The following is a 20,364-nucleotide window of genomic DNA, read 5'->3' on the forward strand; positions in this document are numbered from 1 at the left end:
TCCCCAAGCCTTGCTCTCGCTCCAGCCCTGTTCCTAGTCCTGCTCCAGCCCTCCTCTCACTCCAGCCCCACCCTGGACTCGATTCTGGCTCTGACCCCTGGCACCAGCCAGTAGGCCCAGCTGCCACAGCTCCTACTAGAAGAGATGACCATCCCCATCATGGTTTCTGACATCAACAAATAAAAGTCCAGTGTCCTTATATCAGGTCTCTGGCACGAACTCTGGGCCCTATGGTTCTTGCATTCCCTTGGCTCAGAGCTTCCAATGTCCTTATCTCCTTATCTCTGGGTGGGGGCTTCACACCACTTCTTCTGTTGGCTGGTAGGGGAACCCAGGCCTTTCCCATACACCAGGTTCCAGTCCAGGATCCCTATAGCCAGCAGCCAAGGTCTGCGCCACAAAATTCCTTGCTCTTGCCTCCCTCGACCTCTTCCTACCCAGATTTTCTTAGACCTTCTCCCCACAACCTCTAAATTCCCCCTTGTCTCATGCCAGGTCTCACAGTGTTCACCCCTGGAAGCCCCCAGTAGAATCTCAAAGTACCAACTTAAACCAATTTCCAACCTTCTCAGGATTGACTTTTCATCCCTCTCGGCTGCTGTTTCCCCTGCTTTGTTCCTTAACTGAACACTTCCCAGGGCTCTCTCCCTGGAATCCATATCCTGCCCTTTCAGGGCACACCACCGGAGCCTTCTCCATCCTAGTGACTGCTCCATGCCTCCCCTCCCCTCCGCCAGCCTCCTCTACTCACGGTAGGATCCTAGGGCTTACTCTCCCCCTGAGTTTTCTCCCCACAACCTCTCTAGTCACAGAGAGGGACTGCAGAGTTCCTTCCTCTCCTCCCTACAATCCCTTTCTTTCTTCTTTTCTTTTCCTGACATTTTATGGCGCAGCAGCCTCAGCATGTGAGGCTATGACTGCCACCTACCACAGTTTTTACATGATCAAAAGCTTATGTCCTCTCACCCTGTCCTACATCCTTTAAAATATACAGTAATGCTGTTTTAATGCTACCCCACTTTCCCCGTTCTCTCACCAGTCCTTTCAGACTATATTCTTTCACCTTGAGGCATCTCAGTTCTTCATAAAGAGAATCTGTCTTTTTGCATAATTCTTCCTGCATTGCCACAGCAGATGGTCAACTGTTTCTTTAACTTTGCATGTTTCACACAACCCGTCGTTGTGTGCGTTTAGTAGATACAAATTACCATTTAGGCCACAGTGGCCTGTTAGCACTCTAAATATAGTTATGGTGCTTCTTCTGTCATAACTGGGAAGTATAACATTATCCTTAAGTCTACGACATCTCATAGAACATTTGTCCTTTTGTCTCTTTGCATGATCTTCATAGTTAAGAACAATATTTTGTTCTCATTTCTGCTCTCCGAGGTTCCCTTGCTGATTGCTGTTATACTCAAAGAGTCAGACAGGATAGCAGTTGTAGCTGGGCATACATTCCTTAGCCAGGTCAGTGCCAGCAGTGTGCCCATGTATTCGTCCGTCATAATGGCCACCAAATTGGATAGTTTCATAGATCTCTTAATTCCAAATTCAGGGATACAAAAGACCATTCCCACACTACCGGTGTTGTCATCTTTAGATCTGTCAATACAGAATGGACAATGCTGATCCCATTTGCCATATATAAACTCATAAATTGTATCCATCATTGTTATGCTGTCTGGAGTGGTTCACAACCATGAGTGCCAGCCTCGGGGCAGACTGTTAAAAAGCAGGGCAGAAACTCCAAACTGCTTCTAAACTCATTATAAAATTATAATTATAAATTATAATTTTTAATTAGATTTCACCAGCCCCATCACAAGTGTGAACTCCTAAAGCACTCTAACAGTCTTACCATGGAGTCACAGATGGTCCCCTTGGGCATTCCAGTCTATCTTGCCACTCAGGCAAGCTGGAGTATGTGATAGATAGTCACTTACACCAAAAAAATCACAATAATAGTCAGATTGCTCCCAGCCCCACAGGACCAGTCACTTACCCCAGGTCAGTTGTGCTCAGATCTCAAACCAAGGCCAACACCTGTAGCCAATCCTGTAATTAACTAACGATTTATTAACTAAGATAAGAAATTAGAATTATTTACAAGATTAAGCAGGTAAGCATACACACAAGTGAGGTACAATCTTAAATTCAAAAGGTAACTGAAGTTTCTATAATAAGCAAGCTTTTGTGTCCTTTGCGCTAACTCAAGCTAAGCAGCTTGGGGATCTCTTGCTTATGTCTAGGAATCTTTGCCCCTCAGAGGTCAGACAGCATAAAGAGGCCTCAATTTCTTCTGGTTCGGGACTCTAGAGAAAGGTTCCCCCCTTTCTTTAGAGTCCAAGCTGATGGGACAAGTGCTCCTGGACGTAATGTATTCGTGGGTGGGGGGTGGGGGGAGCAGTCGACAAAGTCTCTGCTCCACAATGGCCCATTTGGATTCAGTAGTCTTTCCTGGCGGGCAGGAAATAACGCTTCTTGGGGTAAACTAATATTTCACACTTGGTAATGCTTCTCCCCTGACTGTGGGGAATTTATAGTCTTAAATATTTTTATGGTTACAGAGCAAACATTTAAACATTACGTTAGAACATGGGATGCAAATATTATAAGTAGGATTAATACATGCAGCATCCTACAAGCATTCCATAAAGGCTAAACACTAAACACATGGTTATCACTCTAACATCTATTTTGATAATGCTAACATACAGGTGAGCCACACTGGTTTCCAGCTATGCGATTGTAAGTGTTCAGTGAGGCCTAAATACTTTGGCATGAACTGGCACCTGGTCTGCCAGCATCACAGTCATATCTGATGGTTCTGCTTTTTCCTTTGTCTTATCATAATATTCCAAATCCACAACTAGAGAGACAACTGTCCAGGTATAGTTTGGGAGCAAGATTTCAATCTCTTCCAGTCCTTCCTTTTCACTCACTTTCCACTCCCTCCCACCTTTTCACCCGGTTAGCATGTGGGAGTACGTGGCCTCCAGTTACATCTTGTCTATTTACTTCCCAACCATCTTCATATATTTGTTTAGTACTCTTAGCTTCACTGTTTCCATTAACCTTAGCCCAAAAGATTAAATCTAACAATTTCATCCTTAAATGTATAGGCATTTCTCTGGTAGCTCCCGGCTCCAAGCACAATGGTGCTGTAATATTGTACTACATGGGATTAACCAGAGCTTGGATCAACTCTAATTTTTTAACTGTTGATTTCAAAGCTGAAGATTTCAAAGGCTTGACCACCATAATCTGTAACTGGTTTTATTAGTGCCCTATTCAGCATCATCAGTGAGTTCTTATCTCTTGTTCCCAGCAATACTTTTAAGCAGATTCATCCTCTTTTTACATTTATTCTGGATATTAACTATATGACCCTTCCAAATTAGTTTATCAAACACAAGTCCTAAGAATGTAAAATTTTGAACTAGCTGAATTTTCTCTGCATAGAAATGGAGGTTCCATGCTTCCCCAACCTTTCTTTCTGTGAAGATCCAGTCCCTTTCTGCTCTCTACTTGCTCTGTTTATTTATATTAACCACCCAAGTTCTTCTGCAGCTGGGCTTCATCATTAATTAAGCCTCATCCACCTTCCAGGTTCAGCCAGTTAGCATAATTGACCTCTCAGGGCCATATCAATCCTTTCAAAGCCTGTGTGGGTTACACACCCCATTATATCTGCATTACAAAAAAAGGACGGCACTAAAATTTTCAGTGCAAACAAGGGTTTGTGAATTATTAATAACTTCATGGGCTTTTGACCTCCTTTGTAAAGTGCTTTGAGATTTGCTGATAAAAAGCACTAGATGGTATTATTGGTACCAAAATGTTAATTGCACAGAAATGTTAACTTAATGTTTCTTGGCTTTCAATACATGCCAAGTGGATTTGCTTTATTGTTACTACAATGCCATTTTATTAGTAATGATTATTCTATGCATTTCTAAAGTGCCCATCATGGTGGTAACACCTGAACACAGGTAATACCCACAAATGGAACATCTCAATGAGAGGCTCTCCTCCTTCCACAGAACTTCTTGTCTGATGGGTCAGAGATAGAATGACTATCTTCACCTTTCCTATACTGTGAACCACTTTTCCGTACCAGGACCCCCAAACCTTGGGATTGACCCATGGTCCTCTTCCCACTTAACAATATGGGAAGGGCGGGGTAGTCTTGACCCCAACACTGTCTGTGACACCCCCAGGTTCAGAACCCTTGATCCAAGTGACATTCCATCTCACCCTGCTCATGGATGGTGATCCCTTTCAGGCCTCTGTGGGGGTTTTTAAACCATCTCTTTTTAAGTGGATACAGTGGTAACGATGCCCAATTTCTCCTTTTATGTTAATCCAGATTTCTGATAGTTCTGGGGTGTTTGATCTTAGCCGTCCTAACAACTTTCAAGGAATATGAAACTGTTTCAGGAGACTGGCTGCTGCTGTTGGTAAGTAGACTGGGACTACAATATCATGCTGTTAACGTTCTTGGATTGAATTCAGCAGCTATGAAAACTCATTACCATTGATGACCCCACACTCTTCAGGCTCCCAGACTCACTACAGGGCAGGCTTATGTAGGCTGCAAGAAGTCCACAGCGTTTACTGAGGCACTTCCCCACATCCCTCCTAGGCTGGGGTTCTGGAATAGGTGTGATAGGTCCCATAGCTTTAGCACAAGTGCAGTAAATGAAACTACATTGAAATCATTTTGTAAGACTGATTAGACTTCCAAGTTGATGGTGTCACTTTCACAAAAAGTATCTAGAGTCAACGTCCAGCCATCACAGTGTAATCCGAGAGCTGCTGTGTTAGCCCAGCCTTGCATAAAACTGTCTCCCAGCGAACCATTGTAGCAGCAGTAATGCTGGGAATTCCCCGTCTGCCTCTCCGTTCATCCCAGCGACATACAATGTGAAGTCTGATCTGAATTAAATGTGAACGTTATAAGAGATGATCATCTTTGCTCCTTTGTGATTTAGAAAGAGAGCTGGAGAAGTTTTACCACCCCTCCTAGCTCTCCACAATGTAGAGAAGAGAAATGGGCCTATTGGGTGGGGTGTAGTGTAATGTGCTCTGGCAATCCTGCTCACCCTTGGGTGACAATTAGCCAGTAGTGCAAGTTAGAGCAGCCCCCAAGTTCAGCTGCAGAGGTGGTGTAAAGCTGCCTTATGGGCTGGAGCATCTGAGGATTCAGCCCTTTGTTATGACACAGATAACGCAACGACACTATGTCTAAACCAAAACTCCGCTCCAAATTCACCCAAGCACCAGATTCCAATTTCGCAGTTCATGTCTATCTGTATACATTTCAAAAAGCCCAGATTATTTGTACATATACTATAGGGACATTCAGGGTCAGATTTTCAAAAGGGCTCAGCTCCCATCTAGGGACCTAAATGAAGTGGACACATTTTCAGAAATGCTCAGCACCCAGCTACTCCCTTTGAAAACAATGGAGAATTCCCCCTCTTCCATTGCTGAGAACAATGGGAGATGCCGCGTGCTGAGTTTTCTTGAAAATCTGGCTTTATATATGTATATAAAATCATAGACACATACGCGAACACAGTTTGATCCAGCAAGTGATGCATATCCACAATTACTGCAAGCCTTGTTATGTATCTAAGAATATAATTTGTGTTTTTGATACAGGAAACATTTGCCATTTTCATCTTTGGAGCAGAGTTTGCCTTAAGAATCTGGGCTGCTGGGTGTTGCTGTCGCTATAAAGGATGGAGGGGGAGGCTCAAATTTGCCAGGAAGCCTTTGTGTATGTTGGGTAAGCACAATCTCTTTGATTGTTCTCCATATGTCTATCCTTTTTCTGTGCGGAGTCAGATGTGATTGATGTCTAAAACCCCATGAATGACAAATACAAAGGCCACGTATGCTAAGAGTTCTGCGCTGTTTAGAAAGAATTATAAAGTACCTGAAAACCTGGATTCACTTGAGAACAGTGTTCACGGTTTGACAGAGTCAGAATTGGACACTTACTGTAGAATCTGCTCAGATGTTCTGCAGGATCTCAACAACTTTAATTCACACACTGTTATAGTTTGAAAAATCACTGTAAAATGGCACATCTTTACTAAACATATCTGTTCCCTTTGTATCTTTGAGTTCTGTCTGCTTACTTTACTGACACAAACAAGCTTTTACTGCAGTGTGGTCTAATGAGCACTGAAGTAGGAGTCAAGACATCTATTCCCAACTCTGTTATATGATCTTGGGCCATTCACTTCTCTCTCTGCCTGTTTCCTCTGCCACGCCTTGTTGGTCTTGGCTGTTTAGAAATATAAGCTCTGCAGGGCAGGGGCTGGCACTCGTGTTTTTGTGCAGCACTTTGCACGATAGGGTCTCAGTTGTGGCCTTCAGGTGCTATTGTAATACAAATCAATAATAATACTCGTATTACTATTTAAGGGCCAGTATAGCTTTGGGTAAGCAAGCTGAGGTTTGTTCTGTCTCACGTATAATCCTTAAAATTGTCATCTAAATTGTAAGCACAGACTCTTTATTGATGTCAATGTAAGGAGCAAGAAGAGCTCAGTTGTATTTTTAAAATCCTGGATTAGAAAAATCATCTCTTAATTTGTAAATTACACAAACTTGTTATGGAATTATTGGGAGAGAACGAATAAGAAACCCACAAGGTGCCATTTCAAAGACACTTGATTCTAAATACACTTGAAAGACGGAGTGGCTAAGAGCCCTGAGAACGTTTCTGACACAATTGTTACCTATTTCCACTTGGATAATTATGGGCTCATAAAGGTCCATAAATTAAAAAAAAAAAAAAAGCAATCTGCATTTCAGACCTCTTTAATTAATCAATAAATTGGTCCTGTCTCACTCACCAAAATAAACAGCACTGGCCTTAAGAGGTTAACCTGGACAGCCAGCCAAATTGCCAAAAACTATGGGGCACCGGTAGAAAAAGGGGCTTCTTGTTCACTAACCACTATGTTTTGGTATTCCTGCTTTCACTATTTCCCACTTATGGAATATTTGTCCTCTGGTTTGTTTATCCTTCTGATTTATTAGCCTGTATTTTGCAAGACTGACTCTCATGTTATTTTCTGCCCCTTTCTCTTAACCAACTCAGAATTTGTCCCATATCAAATGTGAGATGTGTAGATTACCTGGATCCCAGATTGTGGCCAGTGCCACAAGCTGTGTTTGACTCACAGGTGCCTGTTTAATTGGCTAGGGAAAGAGTTCATTAGTGGGTTTCAGATCTTTGCAGGGGATTTTACAGCATAAACAAATGAAATTAAGCAGCAGATGATGATATGACACTGCACCCTACATTCATCACAGTGGTATGATTATGATGTAATTATGACATAATTATGATGCATTTTATACAAGATGTGTCGTGAGGTGTCATTGGAAAAGTTATGATTTGCTGAATGTGATTATTGTAGTTGTATGCATGTATCATTGTTGTACCTGGAGTTATGAATATTGACTGGGTGTCTGTATTTCAAATGTGGTTACTGGGTGACACCCACTAGGCAACATGATTCCACTCTAGAGCGCTGACTGTGAGGGGCCTATTCAAGGTAATGGGCCATTAAGGGAAACTATAGGCCTTGGGAGAAGCTTAGCCCCCACCTGGTGAGCCTTCCTGAGAATGCTTCAGACAGCCTATGGATAATGGCTGCTATGACTCAGCAAGGCATGCAAGGGCATGTGACCAGACCACATGACAACTCCATTTTGGTACCTGTATTTTTCCACAAACTGGGCTAGGACCTTAGCTTGGAACAAAGGGTTCCCACCATATGGAGAAACTATATAAGATGGGGAGTGACATCATGATTTGTCTTCACTCTCCCACAACTCAACCTTGATCTGGAAGAACCTCTGAAAGACAAAGGACTTGGAATGGGGGAGGGGAACCAAGGCTGCACAGCAAATGCAGCCTGTGCCTCAAGAATCTGCAAACCTGCTTGTATCATCAGTCAGGGTGAGATATTGTTGATTGAAATCCTGTCTAGTTTATTGGGCTTAGTTGGCGTTCTTGGTTAATTTCCTAGGTAACCTGCTTTGATCTGTTTGTTATTACTTATAATCACTTAAAATCTATCTTTCTGTAGTTAATAAACTTGTTTTATGTTTTATCTTAACCAGTGTGTTTTAAGTGAAGTGGTTGGGAAAATCTCAGCTAGCAAAGGCTTGGTGCATTTCTTTCCCATATCGAGGGGGAAGCAAACTATATTAATGAGCTTGTGTTGTACACATCCCTGTGCAGTGCAAGATGGTATAATTCTGGGTTTATACTCCAGCAGGGGTGCAAGGCTGGGGAGTAGGTAAATTGTCTGCTGCTCCATTGTTGATCTACCAGTGGCTTAGGCAATGCACTCAGGTAATTCAGTTGGGTGTGTGGCGCCACCTGCTATTATGTTGGGGGATAACAGACCCTGAAGAGGCTGGCTGTGTATCATCAGCAGAGCAGCGTGAGAAAGACCAACCCAGCTGAATTGTTAGGGGGCACAGCGGTTCCAACAGCTCCCAGACTGCACCCCGGGGGTACAACCCATCACAGATGAGTCCACTTTTTGATCAGGCTTTCTTCTCCTTTATGCTGTGCAGATATCTTTGTGTTGATTGCCTCTGTGCCAGTGGTAGCTGTTGGGAACCAGGGCAATGTTCTGGCGACGTCGCTCAGAAGTCTGCGCTTCCTTCAGATCCTGCGGATGCTCCGAATGGACAGGAGGGGAGGCACGTGGAAGCTTTTGGGATCAGCTATTTGTGCACATAGCAAAGTAAGTGAGGAGTTCACAGCATTAATCTGAGTTAAGGGGAAAAAACGAAAAACGGAGGCAGATCAGACACTTGAGGAGAGTGTGTAGTGTTTAGAGCAGCAGAGTAGTAGTCAAGACCCTTGAGTGCTATTCCCAGTTCTTCCGCAGACATGCTCTGTAACCCTAGCCAACTCTCTTACCCTCTTGGGGTCCTGTGAGATTAAATTAATCAGGGCCTGATCCTGCACCATTGAAGCCAATGGACATTTTGGGCTTGACTTCAATAGGAGTTATATCCTTATTCATAAAGCATGTCAAGCTCTTTGGAAGAAAGCCCTATATAATAGTTAAGTGTTAACACAGGCTTCTCAGACTTGGCCACACAAGTCAAAGGGGCGGGACTCCAGTGAGAAAGAGAGAGAATTCATAGACTTCTCTCTAGCTGGTGTCCATTAAGACTTGGATCTAATTTCCACTCAGTGCATCAGATTAAACTTCAGCCATGTTTGCTTGTGTGCATTGAGGGCAGCTGTATCTGTTTGTAGGGGGCTGTGGATTACATTGTCACCATTTGGGAAGAAATTTAAATTCACCAAATGGCCAAGCTGACTTACCCATCACTGGAGTCCTGGTCCATTAGCTGATTTCTGATACTTGATGGAATTGACATCTGCATGTCAGTAATCACTGTCCCTTACACAGGCTTGGTGTAAAAGGCATCATCTGGCCCTTAGAGTATTGTCCCTTGAGAAATATTGTAAAGTGCAGTGCCTGGGTTCATCTGTCCTCCTATGCCACTTATGTGAAATGAGTCAGAGAAGTTTGGTGTGGGAGGGTGGTGGGAAAAGACTTATCTCAAAATCACAGCAGCAATTCAATGCACAATTGTTTGATGCTGGTTAGCAGAAGTCAAGTAAGTTTCCATGAAAGTGGTTAATTTATTTTCACCCATAACCACGGGTCAGATAGTACAGTGATGGGTGCTAATATATTCTCCAGCTGCCTCTGAGTGTGTTCAGTTACAGGGTCAGACCCATTCTGGTCCATATCAGGTAGTTATGCTGCTCTTGCACCATTATTGTATAGGATTAGATGATAAAGAGTTACCTGAGTGAAAAGCTCTAAGATGGGGGGTCTATGGGTTGGCCTGTGAAGCGGTTTTGGAAAAAGGTCACTTATGCTAAAGACATTGCCACCATGTCTTTTTTAAGCTTTGCAGGCTGTTCGTTTTCCAGAGGGCCTCCTCTGGTCTCTTTCCCAGATTGTGTCCTTCCACTTGGGCCTTGGCAGGCTGAGAAATATGTAGGGTTGCGAGGGTGTTTGCTAAAATGGGCACTAACGTTTAACAATCAAGTCCAAAAACATGGTTTATTAGTAAAGTCCCTCAGTGATTGCAAACCACAAATTTGCTACCGAGGTTGATTTACAGCAAGACACATTTGTAAAATTCTCAGGTACAACATCCCCCATGGTAGGTGATATGACCCAGGACCGAAAAGGAAAATCATGCCACAGGGAAAGCTGTCTGCAAAGTGCCCAGCACTCTGTTGGAGCTCTACAAATTAATAATAATAATAACCTGAAAGAATATCTTCTTCCCACTTCTGATGAAACATGGTAACCAGGATGCAAGTTCTAATACGTAAACTGCATCTGTATGGGAATCAGGGGTTCTGTTTCCACCTCTGTCAGTGTCTGATTCAGTGACCTTGGGAAAGTCAGAAGTAGCTGATGTTCAGAAGTGCTGAGCACCCACAGCTCCTGTTGAGTTCTGCCTGTTTGTTTATTTGCATTGCAATAGCACTTAGGTGCACTAACGTGCCGGGTGCTGTACAGAGATGTAGTAAAAGACAGTCCTGGCTCCCCAAAAGCTTATGAATATGCTTGAAAATCATGCTACCTTCCCCCTGTCCCCACATAGATTTAGGTGCCTAAAGCTCTCTGTGCCTTCATTTACACATCTCGCAGTGGTGTTGCAAAACCAGGGCCAGGTTAAAGCCTAGGCAATATACATCCGTGCCTAGGGTTCCCCCTCAGCTCATTGGATTCCATCAGAATCTCAATTTTCTCATTTAAACCCATAGTAGGTTTCTAGCCTGATGGTTGTGAAGAAAAGCTGAGAAGCGTGACCGGAGTGTAACTGATGCAGTGACGGCCGCGTAAAGTCTGAAACAATAGCTTTGAGTGGTCAAACTGCCCCAAGCATCTCAATGGCTTGTCGTCTCCAAAATCCATTGCTGTGGGCCCTGTCAATACCACCCCAGCAGCAAATTGTGTGTGTTGTGGCAGGAGCAATGGAGTGCAACAGGCCCAGTCCCTCCACCTAAGCAGTGTCACCCTGACTGCTGGGGTAAGTGTTGAAGGGCTCCCCAACTGCCACGTTGCCTCTCTGGGGTCACGAAGACGCTCCTGTGAGGGGAAGGGGGCCCTGTGGGACTTCTCCAACTTCTGTGGAAGGGAAGTGAGGGGTCCATTCCCAATGAGAGGCCAAAGCTGTGGTGCCAGGCCCCATGCTGTGATGTGTCTTGGGCCTTAATCCAGCCTTGAGCCAAACTACAACTGCAAATTGCTTTTATTTCCTCAGCAGCAAGGTGCTGTGTAAGTATTAAGTATTGTCGCATCTCTGCAGTGTGGAACAGCCAGAGCTGCACTATGCTGGACCCGGACTGTAATCCAGACAGAAGTGACCGTTCTTGCTATTTTACCCTGTGTATCTCTCCTCTTTTGTCACTAGACGTCTGGCGCTGCCATTGCAGAAGCTGCTGCTGTTTTCAGTCTCCTCATTTTCAATCTGTTTCTTTTCCAGGAGCTCATCACTGCTTGGTACATCGGGTTCCTGACCCTTATCCTCTCCTCATTCCTTGTTTACCTGGTCGAGAAAGATGTGCCTGAAAAGGATGCCCATGGAGTCGAGATGAAAGAAGAGTTTGAAACCTATGCAGACGCACTGTGGTGGGGGCTGGTAAGTAGCTGTAGAAACTGTCTCTCATTTGTTGGTTTAATGGAAATAAAGCTGCCCAGTTGAATTAGGGTGTGAGGGGAATGGAAGGGATTGGGGTAATATATTCAAAAACACCTAAATCCCATTCTGAAAAGTGATTTGGGTACTTAGGAGCCTAAGTCTGACTGAAAGTCAATAGGAGGTAAGCTCCTACGTGCGAAGAAAGTCCTATTGACTTTCAATCACAGTTAGGCTCCTACGTACCTAAATCACTTTTGAAATTGAGACTTAGGTGCCCAAGTCACTGAAGTGTTTTTTTAAAATTTAACTCTGGAATTTTGTTAGCTGGAGTCTAAGGGCCAGGTTTTCAAAAGCCTTCAGCACCTAACAGCTTCTATTTATGCACCTACGTGAAGTGGCCAGATTTTCAAAACTCAGAACAGTGGGAGCTGCTGCTGTGCTTAGCGCTTTTTGAAAAGCCGGCCATTTAGATGCCTAAGGAGAGGCTGAGGTTTTCTGGCAATCTGTCTCTAACTGTGGGTGCTGAGCTCTCTTGGAAATTTGGCCCAGAATGTCTGGTGAAGAAATCCCTATAGGGGAGATTTTCAAAGTCACAAGTGGGAGTCGGGCGCCCAACTGCCATTGACTTTCCCTGGAATTTGGGCACGCAACTGTCCATTGTGCTTCTGCAAAAATAACAGGAGTACTTGTGGCACCTTAGAGACTAACAAATTTATGTAGAAATCCAGTCTGTTGTTTCGACCGTCCGGAGGAGTCCACGCAGAATCCTTTTGTTTGTAGTGCTGGTAGGGGGGATTCTGTGGGTTAGTATGCTGTTCAGAGGTATGTTGGAAATATTCTTTGAGTCGGAGACGTCGAAAGTAGGATTCTAGGTCACCGCAGAACTGTATCATGTTCGTGGGTCTGGAGGGACAAAAGGAGAGGCCCCGAGATAGGACAGACTCTTCTGCTGGGCTAAGAGTATAGCTGGAAAGGTTAACAATATTGCTGGGTGGGTTAAGGGAACTACTGTTGTGGCTCCTTGTGGCATTTAGCAGTTTAGATAGTTTAGTGTCCTTTTTCCTTTGTAGAGAGGCAAAGTTTGTCTTGTAAATGGCTTGTCTAGTTTTTGTAAATGTAAATTTTTGTAAATTGTGCTTCTGCAAATCTCCTCCTGAGATGCTAGTCTGAACCCTAGAGAATCATCATATATGAAGAGTCAGGCCCCCAAATGCTGTCTGAGTTTGGATTAAATTGATATGTTGTGAGTTTCGGTGGAAGAGATGTTGGGCGGGTGGGGTATTCCAAATGAGGGGGCAACTGCAAGGTCATGGTGCAGTCTGAACCCTAGATAATCATGGTACAAAACCAAAACCATGGCCTTACCCCTTTGTTTGGGATGCCCTCCCACATCCCTGCCACAGAAATTCACGATCAATTTAATCCAAACTCGTACAGCACTCGGGGGACTGAGTCTTCTCTCGGTTACATCAGTGCCAATAAGTAGCGACTGTACTGAAGTCAGAGGATTCACATTGGTGTCAATGAGAGGAAAATCAGAGCACTTGTGTATATTTCACATCCAGAATTGATTCATTCTTCTCCTGAGTTTGAGTTCAAGTTGAATGTCTTACATGCAACCCATGTATTAGAGGTGTTGCCTCCTCCTGATACCCAAGGGTTCTACGGCTCCTTATTCCTCTTTCTGGAGGTGGGTGACCCACTTTAGGATCAGTGGGTCCTGAGTTCTGTGTGTGCAGTGCCTCCAACTAGTAACTATGTTCGAAGCAAGAGAAAGACAAAGGAAAGTTGGGAAGGAGAACTAATAACTGACGACATTGAAGTGTTTAACATCTATTTTGTTTCAGTCTTCACGTACTCTACACAATTAATATTAACAAGGGGGAAGGAACACAAGCCAAAATAGGGAAAGAACAGACTAAAGACTATTTAGAAAAGTTAGATGTATTCAAGTTGGCAGGGCCTGATGAAATTCATTCTAAGGTACTTAAGGAACTAGCTCAAACAATCTCGGAACCATTAGCAGTTACTTTTGAGAACTCATGGAGGACAAGACTCCAGAAGACTAGAGAAGGGCAAACATAGTACCTGTCTTTAAAAAGGGGAACAAAGAGGCCCTGGGGAATTATTGAACCGTCAGCCTAAATTCAATACCTGGAAAGATACTGGAACAAATTATTAAACAATCAATTTGTAAGCACTTAGAGGATAATAGGGTTATAAAGAATAGCCAGCAAGGATTTATCAAGAACAAATGATGCCATACTAACCTAATTTCCTTCTTTGACAGGGGATTAGGGGAAAGCTGTAGATGTAATTTATCTTGATTTTAGTCAGGCTTTTGACACAGTCCCACATAACATTCTCATAAACAAATTAGGCAAATGTGGTCTAGATGAAATTACTATAAGGTGGGTACATAACTGGTTGAAAGACTATATTCAAAGAGTAGGTATCAATTGGTTTGCTGTCAAACCTGGGGGATGTATCTGCTGAGGTCCCGCAGGGCTCTGTCCTGAGTCCAGTACTATTCAATGTTTTCATTAATGGCTTCAATAATGGAGCAGAGAGTATGGTTATAAAATTTACAGATGACACCAAGCTGGAGGGGTTGCAAGCACTTTGGAGGACAGGATTAAAATTCAAGACAACCTTGACAAATTGGAGAACTGGTCTGAATTCAACAAGATGGGATTACAAATTGAATATGAGTCAACGACGTGATGTAGTTACAAAAAAAGGCTAATATCATTCTGAGGTTTATTAACAGAAGTGTCATATGTAAGACATGGGAGATAATTGTCCTGCTCTTTTTGGCACTGGTGAGGCCTCAGCTGGAGAACTGTGTCCAATTTTGGGCACCACACTTTGGAAAAGATGTAGACAAAATGTTTAGTCTTGATGAAAGAAGACTGAGGGAAGACCTGATAACACTCTTCAAATATATTAAGGGCTATTGTAAAGAGGACTGTGATCAATTGTTCTCCATGTCCACTGAAGGTAGGATAAGAAATAATGTGTTTAATCTGCAGCAAGGGAGATTTAGGTTAGATATTAGGAAGAATTTTCTAACTATAAGGGTAATTAAGCTCTAGAATAGGCTTCCAAGGGAGGTTGTGGAATCCCCATCATTGGAGGTGTTTAAGAACAGGTTGGACAAACACCAGTCAGGAATGTTCTAGGTTTACTTGGTCCTGCCTCAGTCTTGATGCCTTCTTGAGGTCCCTTCCAGTCCTACATTTCTATGATTCTGTGACTGGGTGAATAAACAAATAACCATCCTTATGACCTCGAGGATATTACAATTGATAACAACAGGGAATTAAGGACCAAATGATAAGAATAAATAACACTGTATTCCTGGAAAGGACAGTGGTAAATTAAAAGAAGAGCAAGGGAATCAAGTAAATGAGACCTGGACCAACACCACCACAACACACACTAAAAGCCCACAAATTAAATCATTACAATGAGAAAGTCTCCCCGCATGCCTTATCTGGGTGTTGGAGCTGTATCTCCATGCGAAGGGCTGGCATCCCTTGCTGGGAGGCACACAGCTCTCCCTTTTGGCAGTAGTGAGTCCCCGTGAGCTTCAAGGCTCCCGGTGTAGGTGAGGCCTCTCAGATGCTGCTGGCAGTCAGCCCTCTCTGGTGAAGAGAACAAAACGGGGTGTCTGGTAGGATTGTGCATATAGCTGATTTTTTAGTTTGCTGGCACTTCTGATATTTTAAGGTGTTTTTTAATGATTTTTTTTTCAAAATTTTCAGTGAATCAAAAAGTCTAAAAAACACAATTTACTTCACATTGAACAAAATGTGTTGTTTGACATGAAACAAAATGTATCTTTTAGATTTCAAGCTGTTTTTTAAAAAGGTTTTTTTTTTTTAAATAAAATGGAAGGAAATTTCAAAATGAAACATTTTGAATTGAAAACACAAAATGTTTCTTGTCAAAATATTGAAATGAAACATTTCAATTTTTTGGAATCTTTTTTTGTGTGTAAAACACAAACAAGTCAGAGAGACCCATGCAAATTTGTGAAATGTTTCAATTTTGCTAAATCTGCATTTTTCAACAAAAAAAAGTTTTGGCCAAAAGTTGTGCCCAGCTCTCCAGTTCTCTGTGGCAGAGCGCAACTCAGGAGCTAAGGCCTCTGCAGCAGCTCCAGCCTGACACCCTGCAGCCAGCTCGCTTTATCCACACAGCCTCTGTGGACTCAGCTCACTTGTTGTGAGGAGCTCATGGCTTGAGTCACACACACACAATGTAAACGTAAGGAATTCAGTCAGATCAAGGAAGCTGGGTGATGGGGGAAGAAGAAAAACACAAAGCAAAGGGAAAGCAATGCATAGGAAACATTATTATCAGAAAACTATTTGTATTTAATAGAAGGAGTGTGAGGAGAGGACAGGCTGGTTTGTGGAGAAGGCCCTCAGCTGTCTCTATTCCTAGCTTTGCTACAGACTTCCCGCCTGACCTTGGGCAGGTTACTTAATCGGTGTGCCATCTCAATTCTCCATTTGCAAAATGGGTATACTATATCACCTCTGTTTAGAGGTATTTTGAGAATAAATTCATTAACACGTATGAGACACGCAGGTACTATGACAATGAGTGCCATAAAAAAACTATATCTATGGCTTACATTTTCCAGATTGCTTGCAAAATCCACGCTTAGGAAAGTTTGTGTTTGTGTATTTTTCTACAATGTCCAGAGGTCAAAGCAAAAGTTTATAAACTGGTCATGCAGGTTTGAAGGTCAAGCTTAAAAGAAATCCTCCTTTTTGTCCATTTGCATTGTCTGTCTTATAAAATGGCCAACCTATTCTCCCCACAGATTACCCTAGCAACAATTGGCTACGGTGACAAGACCCCCAAAACTTGGGAGGGGCGGCTGATAGCAGCCACATTCTCTCTTATTGGAGTTTCATTTTTTGCTCTTCCTGCCGTAAGTACCGCCCTTCTTTTTGTTTTAACCAAACACAGAGCTAATGATCTAGAAAGTAAAGGAATAGCCTCCCCTCTATGCAGATTCCACTGGAAATTCAACTGGGAGCCTGCAGTTCAATGACTCCCAAGCTGGAATCTTGAGCACATCAATGCATGGTGTGGGAAAAGCAATCTCTTTTCTCCTTGTGGCTAAGATAAAATGGAGCCTAATCTGAATTATCCTGTGTGCTGTGCAGAACTTTAGAGCTAAGCCTATAAACAGGAGAATTATTCAGGTTTTGCTACAGACATGAGACTTGGACCAAATTTGCAAAAAGGGTGAAGGTAAAAGTTTTTAAAAAGTGACTTAAGCCCTTAACCTTATTGAAAAGCAATAGGGCTTGGATTTCAATGTGACGTAGGTGCCTAAATACCTTTAAAAATCTGGCCTTAGATTCCTAAATTGCTTTTGAAAATGGGACTTGGTCACCAAAGCCCCCAAGTTATTTTTGAAAATTTTACCCTTGATCTGAAAGCTTCTCACGTGAGGTTGGTCCAAGATTTGGGTGACCTGGGCCCAACCTGTGGTTTCAAGTGGAAACAATGCAAAACTTGGAGCTTGAGATTGGTTTCCTTTAGCTCAAAACTTAAAAAGAAATTCATGGGGGATGGGAGCCCAGGTGATCCAGTATCCAGCTTATGGTTCATATGCACCCCCTTCAGATCACAACCACAGAGTTTAGCTCAGTTCTGACTGAAACAGTAGAGGAGGGAAACAGACCAGCTGCACATCTTGTCATTGGCAAGGCAGTAGAAGACCAAGAAGCTTTTTGAGGAGCTTGTAATGAAACCATGTAATGAAACAAGTGACGCGCGGGCCTAGGTGATGCTAAGGTTTGTCAGAAAACTATGATGCCCTGTGAACTAGAACTGTCAGAAAAGTGCACTGAACCCCATGTGAATTGCCCTCACTAATTCCCCACAGCTCTGATTATCTCATCCACATGTTTTAAGAGAACTTTCTCCTCAGATTTTCTGTTGTTCTTGTGTTTTCAATCAAATCACCACCTCTGCTTTCAGGGCATCTTGGGTTCAGGGCTGGCTCTGAAAGTCCAGGAACAACATCGTCAGAAACATTTTGAGAAAAGAAGAAAGCCGGCAGCAGAACTTATACAGGTTTGGATTCTCTCGGTTTCCATCTTGAAATGATACTGTATAATAAGGGCCCTATGTAATAGAGTTCACAAAATACCTGTCTCTTTTAGAGCAAAAGTGGCTTTGCCACAAATTCGCATGTTCAAAGTGAAATTAGTCGTTCTGCTGAAATTTTCTAGGGAGCCTCCCCTCCAACATCCATTTCAGTGGCACAGAGTCACCTGAAACAAGATGGCAAAACCTTTCACACTACACGTTGTGTGTGTGGGGGGGAGGAGGAATCGCCTGTTTTGCAAGGCCCCAGTTTCCATGTTTCCCTTGGGAGACTACCCCACATACAGAGAGATGCCACAGACTTTTTGTTGCTGTAAAAACTCATCAATGCACATAATGTTGGTCAATAGTGACTGTTGGGTTACAACTTACCATATGTGTTCCTGTAAAAGAATCAAGAAGAAAAAGTAGTTTGCAAAAGCAAAAAGAAAGCCTGTCATACTTCCCTGGATTGCTGATTGTCTTAAGAGCTAGTTAGAAGTCCATTTAATTTAATGCAAAGACTGCCACTGGCTCCACTGGATTTGGATCAGAGCCTTAGATTTTATTTTGTAAAATTAAATATAAAATTGGTAGCTTTAAGGTTGATCTGTTTGACAAAAATCCTATATGCACTGCAGGCCATGCCCTGAATCAAATGACATCAATGGCAAAACTTTTACAGTGGGACCAGGATTACTTTCTTTGAAATCAATGGGAACTGCGGGTATTTAGGACCTCTCAGGGTCAGACCCATTCTTTGGAGAAATAGGCTGAACAGCATACTTTTGCAGTAAAATTGTTACCTAGCAAAGCACAGGACACCGTGGGGACATCTGGAGAGGTTGACTCACTGACATTAAAGAATCACTGCATAACAGGCAGCCAGGGTAACCACAGTACGGCTGTTTATGTGCTAGTGGAAGTTTGATAGGAGTTATGTGCTAATGTCTAAAGTCACTCAGCAAAACTTTCCACAGCAGTATATTAAACTGATTGCTGCCCGCTAACCATGGCTCTTTCAGATTCCCAGAAACATCAGACAGATCACATGTTCTACACATTTTACTAAGCTAGATGGTCTTTTAGTTTTATCAGACTTTAGAATAAAGCAAGAGTAGTAAAATGTAACCTCTTCTGGGTATCTGAAAGCAATGGGCAGTACACCGTATTCTGTCACATATGCCCCTGGGAACAATTTTTGAGGACTACTGTCCTAGAGCATCTTTTTCTTATTATAAGCCTTACATGAACTATGGCACCATCTAATGGCAACTTTCAATATTGCTGTATAATAATTCAGTGCGACTCACTGAATATGTATCAGAGGGGTAGCCGTGTTAGTCTGGATCTGTAAAAAGCGACAAAGAGTCCTGTGGCACCTCATAGACTAACAGAAGTATTGGAGCATAAGCTTTCGTGGGTGAATACCCACTTCATCAGACACATGTGGTGGAAAAATGCACTGAATATGTGCATTGTTATCTTCTTTTGAATTAAGAGGAGTATTAACTGGCTGCATTCACTTATAAGCACAGATAAACATTTCCCCTAATGCTACTAATGTCCCTTCATATGTTATCCAGGCTGCCTGGAGGTACTATGCTACTAACCCCAACAGGATGGATCTCGTCGCCACCTGGAGGTTTTATGAATCAATTGTATCGTTTCCATATTTCAGGCAAGTGTGCTGCCCCCTCCGATCAGTAACGCCCTATACAGCAGAACTCAGATAGGACGTGGGATGTGGAATTTATGTGGATAAACAAGGTTTTGGATAATTGGGCTTTCTCAGTGTTACTGATGCAAATCAGGGGAACATCACCAGTTTCAGTTTAGAGGGAGGTTTCAGGCATAAGGGGTTCTGCTGCATAAGCCAATATATCTTTTCTGATCAGTTTCTGGTTTGACATTTTATTGTTCACCACCTTCCTTTACTATTATTTATTGAAAATCCATTTAGTGTATGTGGACTTTTCTATATTGGGGATGATAATTCAATTCCATAGACACAGGGAAACTAATTGTGAAATCTCTGAGTTTTTGAAAAGTGGGGACCATGTATTGGAAAAACATTTGTATGTTGTTTCTCTTTGTGTTTTGATTTACAGCCCGTTCTCATAGACTTCCTTAAGGACTGGGCTCTGTAGGCCTCATAACTTAGTTTAAATTCTACTCATAGGGTTGTGCAAATGGGCCCTTATAGAGGAGGATTTAAAATAATTAGAATAAAAACCATCACAAAAACCCATTCCTTATCAATTGAAATGTAAAGTATGGCCTTAGATATGGAGGTAATACATAGTTATATGAAAAGCAAGTGTGAAAATGGCAACTTATGTAATATAAAATACATTCAGCATATCACTATAGAGCAATACAATAATACACGTTAGCTGATGTAATATTCTGGCCAGTAGGGAACAGTGGTGTGTGCATGTGTATAGGCGCACACACATACACATTCATATAATACACACAAATACAAATACCCACGTGCACACACTTATGATAATCTGT

General features: G+C 42.6%; 1 protein-coding gene across 1 annotated transcript in view; it reads left to right on the plus strand.

The window, feature by feature from the left end:
- Nucleotides 1-20,364, plus strand: part of KCNQ3 (potassium voltage-gated channel subfamily Q member 3) — a 239,112-nt gene that overhangs the window by 192,344 nt on the left and 26,404 nt on the right. The window contains exons 2-8 of the mRNA XM_065397818.1: nucleotides 4,370-4,460; nucleotides 5,668-5,794; nucleotides 8,614-8,786; nucleotides 11,572-11,727; nucleotides 16,565-16,675; nucleotides 17,737-17,832; nucleotides 19,431-19,525. Coding sequence (XP_065253890.1) covers nucleotides 4,370-4,460; nucleotides 5,668-5,794; nucleotides 8,614-8,786; nucleotides 11,572-11,727; nucleotides 16,565-16,675; nucleotides 17,737-17,832; nucleotides 19,431-19,525 — 849 coding nt within the window. The remainder of the gene's footprint in view (nucleotides 1-4,369; nucleotides 4,461-5,667; nucleotides 5,795-8,613; nucleotides 8,787-11,571; nucleotides 11,728-16,564; nucleotides 16,676-17,736; nucleotides 17,833-19,430; nucleotides 19,526-20,364) is intronic.

The sequence above is a fragment of the Emys orbicularis genome, chromosome 2, assembly GCF_028017835.1.
Source record: "Emys orbicularis isolate rEmyOrb1 chromosome 2, rEmyOrb1.hap1, whole genome shotgun sequence".
In the NCBI taxonomy this organism is placed as follows: domain Eukaryota; kingdom Metazoa; phylum Chordata; order Testudines; family Emydidae; genus Emys; species Emys orbicularis.